General features: G+C 41.8%; 1 protein-coding gene across 1 annotated transcript; it reads left to right on the forward strand.

Annotated features, from left to right (window-relative positions):
• Positions 1 to 935: 935 nt before the first annotated feature.
• On the forward strand, positions 936 to 2,284 carry LOC131046135 (trifunctional (S)-stylopine synthase/(S)-nandinine synthase/(S)-canadine synthase-like). Its single transcript, XM_057979799.2, has 2 exons — positions 936 to 1,398; positions 1,530 to 2,284. The coding sequence occupies exons 1-2, from the start codon at positions 936 to 938 to the stop codon at positions 2,282 to 2,284; spliced, it is 1,218 nt and encodes a 405-aa protein (XP_057835782.2).
• The last annotated feature ends 210 nt before the right edge of the window (positions 2,285 to 2,494 follow it).

Genomic DNA, 2,494 nt, shown 5'->3' on the forward strand with positions numbered 1-2,494 from the left:
AAAAGCCCATCGGCTAATAAATAAATAAACGGTCGTCCTGATTGAAGTATCGGTAGATTCTTTCGATCTAAGCTAGTAGGTTGGACGTTATTAATAAATAAATATGACTCTTATTAAACTGTCGGTAGATTCTTGAGATCCTAGATTCTGTTTTAATCGATAAATGCACTCGGTTTGGAGTAGTCGATTTACACTAAATAATATAAAGCAAAACCGTTTACAACATTCTAGGCCCTTGCAGGAATCTCAGATATAGAGCTTAGATAAAGAAAACAATTTCAATCGAAGCGAATCATTAATGGGTACAAAGCGAATATTTTCAATTTGATAAAAACATTTTTTCTCGGTTAATCAGCTCCCTCATATGATAACAACCATTAGGTTGCCACTTGCCACTTCCTTTGATTTAACTTCTTTTTAAATCAATAAATGTATTGGGCTGGGTAACACGTCCATTTTATGTTCAATAATAGCAAGCTAAACTGCTTCAGGAATTTCCTATTAAAGGCTTGGATGGTGGAGGAGATGCCGATTAGAGATTTTCCTTCTCCCCGAATATTTGAAATTTGGTTTTAACCAACGGAGGTAGCTCAGTTATGCAGATTAATAATATGATTCCACAATGCATCTGTGTACTAGATAAGAGACTTATACGCTGACAGCAGCAATCGCTGCTCTGAAATATCCTGTGATTGTAGCATGGATAAAATACTGGGTAGTACTAATTACATTGAGGTTTTCCATTTCTTCCACTTCCCCATTGGAGGAAGCAATGCCATGTTCCTTCTTCGACTTCACTGTTCCTTGCATGTGTTGCTGCCATATCGATATCAAGCAAGAGTAATAGATGGCCTCCTTGTCCTCCCAGACTACCGTTATTGGGCAACCTTCATCAGATCATGAAAGGCGACAATTTTCTTTCGACCTTGACAGATATGGCCAAGTCATATGGCCCTGTAATGACAGTGTGGATGGGACCATCGCCTATGATAATTCTCACCGGCCAAACTGCAATCTGGGAGGCGCTGGTAAACCAAGCCTCCAATTTCGCAGATCGCCCAACGATTTACTCAAGGCAATACACGACTGCAAACTTCAATACCACCCTTGCTTCTCCCTGCAATGAACGTTGGACTAAGCTCAGAAAGCTTCTTCGGAACAATGTTCTCAGTCCCTTCCACGTTGCAAGGCAGAGCTCTTATCATCAGGCAAGTTTCTGTGAATTCATCAATACATTAGAAAAGGAGATGGAGGCAAATGGTGGCGTGGTGAGGCCTTTGCATTCCTTGAAAATGATGGCAGTGAGTTTTCTAGCCCGATTATGCTTTGGCCCTCACTTCCAAGACCAGAGTTTCCTCGTCAAGCTGGCTGAATTAATGTGTCAAAATATTCGCTTAGGTGATTAAGGAGATACTATGCTGCTGGATTCATTTCCTTATACTCGCTACCTTTTTCCTTCGTCAAGAAAAGCCGAAAAGAAGTGGAAGCCTCTCCGAGTTGCTATTCTGCAGCTATTTTTGCCTTTATAGTACAATTTCCTCGCAGTTATCGGGGATACTTCAAGCAGAGTGCTCCCGATTGCTGTTTAAATTGTTTGCTTTCCGTGGGCGAAGAAGAAGAAGAAGATGAAGAGCACAAGTTAAAGTTCTCCGATGAAGAAATAGCCTCAATCTTGTTCGAGCTCTTTCTTCTCGCAGTAGACAGCACCTCTACGGCTCTACAATGGGCTCTCGCTTATCTCATAATCCATCCTCACATACAAGAAAGGGCTTATCAGGAGGTATGCCAAGCAGTGGAAGGAAAAGAGGGCAACTTGCTATGTTTGGAGGATTTGGGGAAGCTGGCATACTTGGAAGCTGTTGTGAAGGAGACGCTGAGAAAAGAGTCAATAGCGCCGCTTGCAGTACCACACCAAACTGTGGAGGAGTGTAAGGAGATGGGCATCACCATACCAGCGAAGTCATCATTGTTTTTTAATCTGCACAGCGTCTGCAACGATCCTGGAGCATGGAAAGACCCCGATCAGTTTTTGCCGGACAGGTTTCTTGGCAATATGGATTCTGACAAGGTGAGAATGTGGTATCTACCGTTTGGAGCAGGAAGACGAGTATGTGCTGGAATGGACCTTGCTAACGTTCATGTTCCCATCACTCTGGCCAATTTATTGATTAAATTTGAGTGGACATGTGTGAAGGACGGCTGTCCTCCAGATCTAACCAGGCATATTCCTTCCTTAATCTTGGAAATGAAGCATCCATTGGAGGCTCGCATCACTTGCCGTTAGAGAAACCTTTGTACTTATTTCTGTTTTTAGGTTTTTGTTTTTTCAAATTTTGAACTCTGTTTCTAGGGTTTTGTTTTTAAAAGTTTCGATTCTATTTCTAAATAAAATTCTGATAGCTGTGCTTACTGGTCCCATAATTACGAGTGAATCGTGCCGATCTCAACTGCTTGATGTATTGCAGATGCCAAGATCGACTGGAATTGTAAGGAA

This window comes from Cryptomeria japonica, chromosome 4 (assembly GCF_030272615.1).
Source record: "Cryptomeria japonica chromosome 4, Sugi_1.0, whole genome shotgun sequence".
Lineage (NCBI taxonomy): Eukaryota > Viridiplantae > Streptophyta > Pinopsida > Cupressales > Cupressaceae > Cryptomeria > Cryptomeria japonica.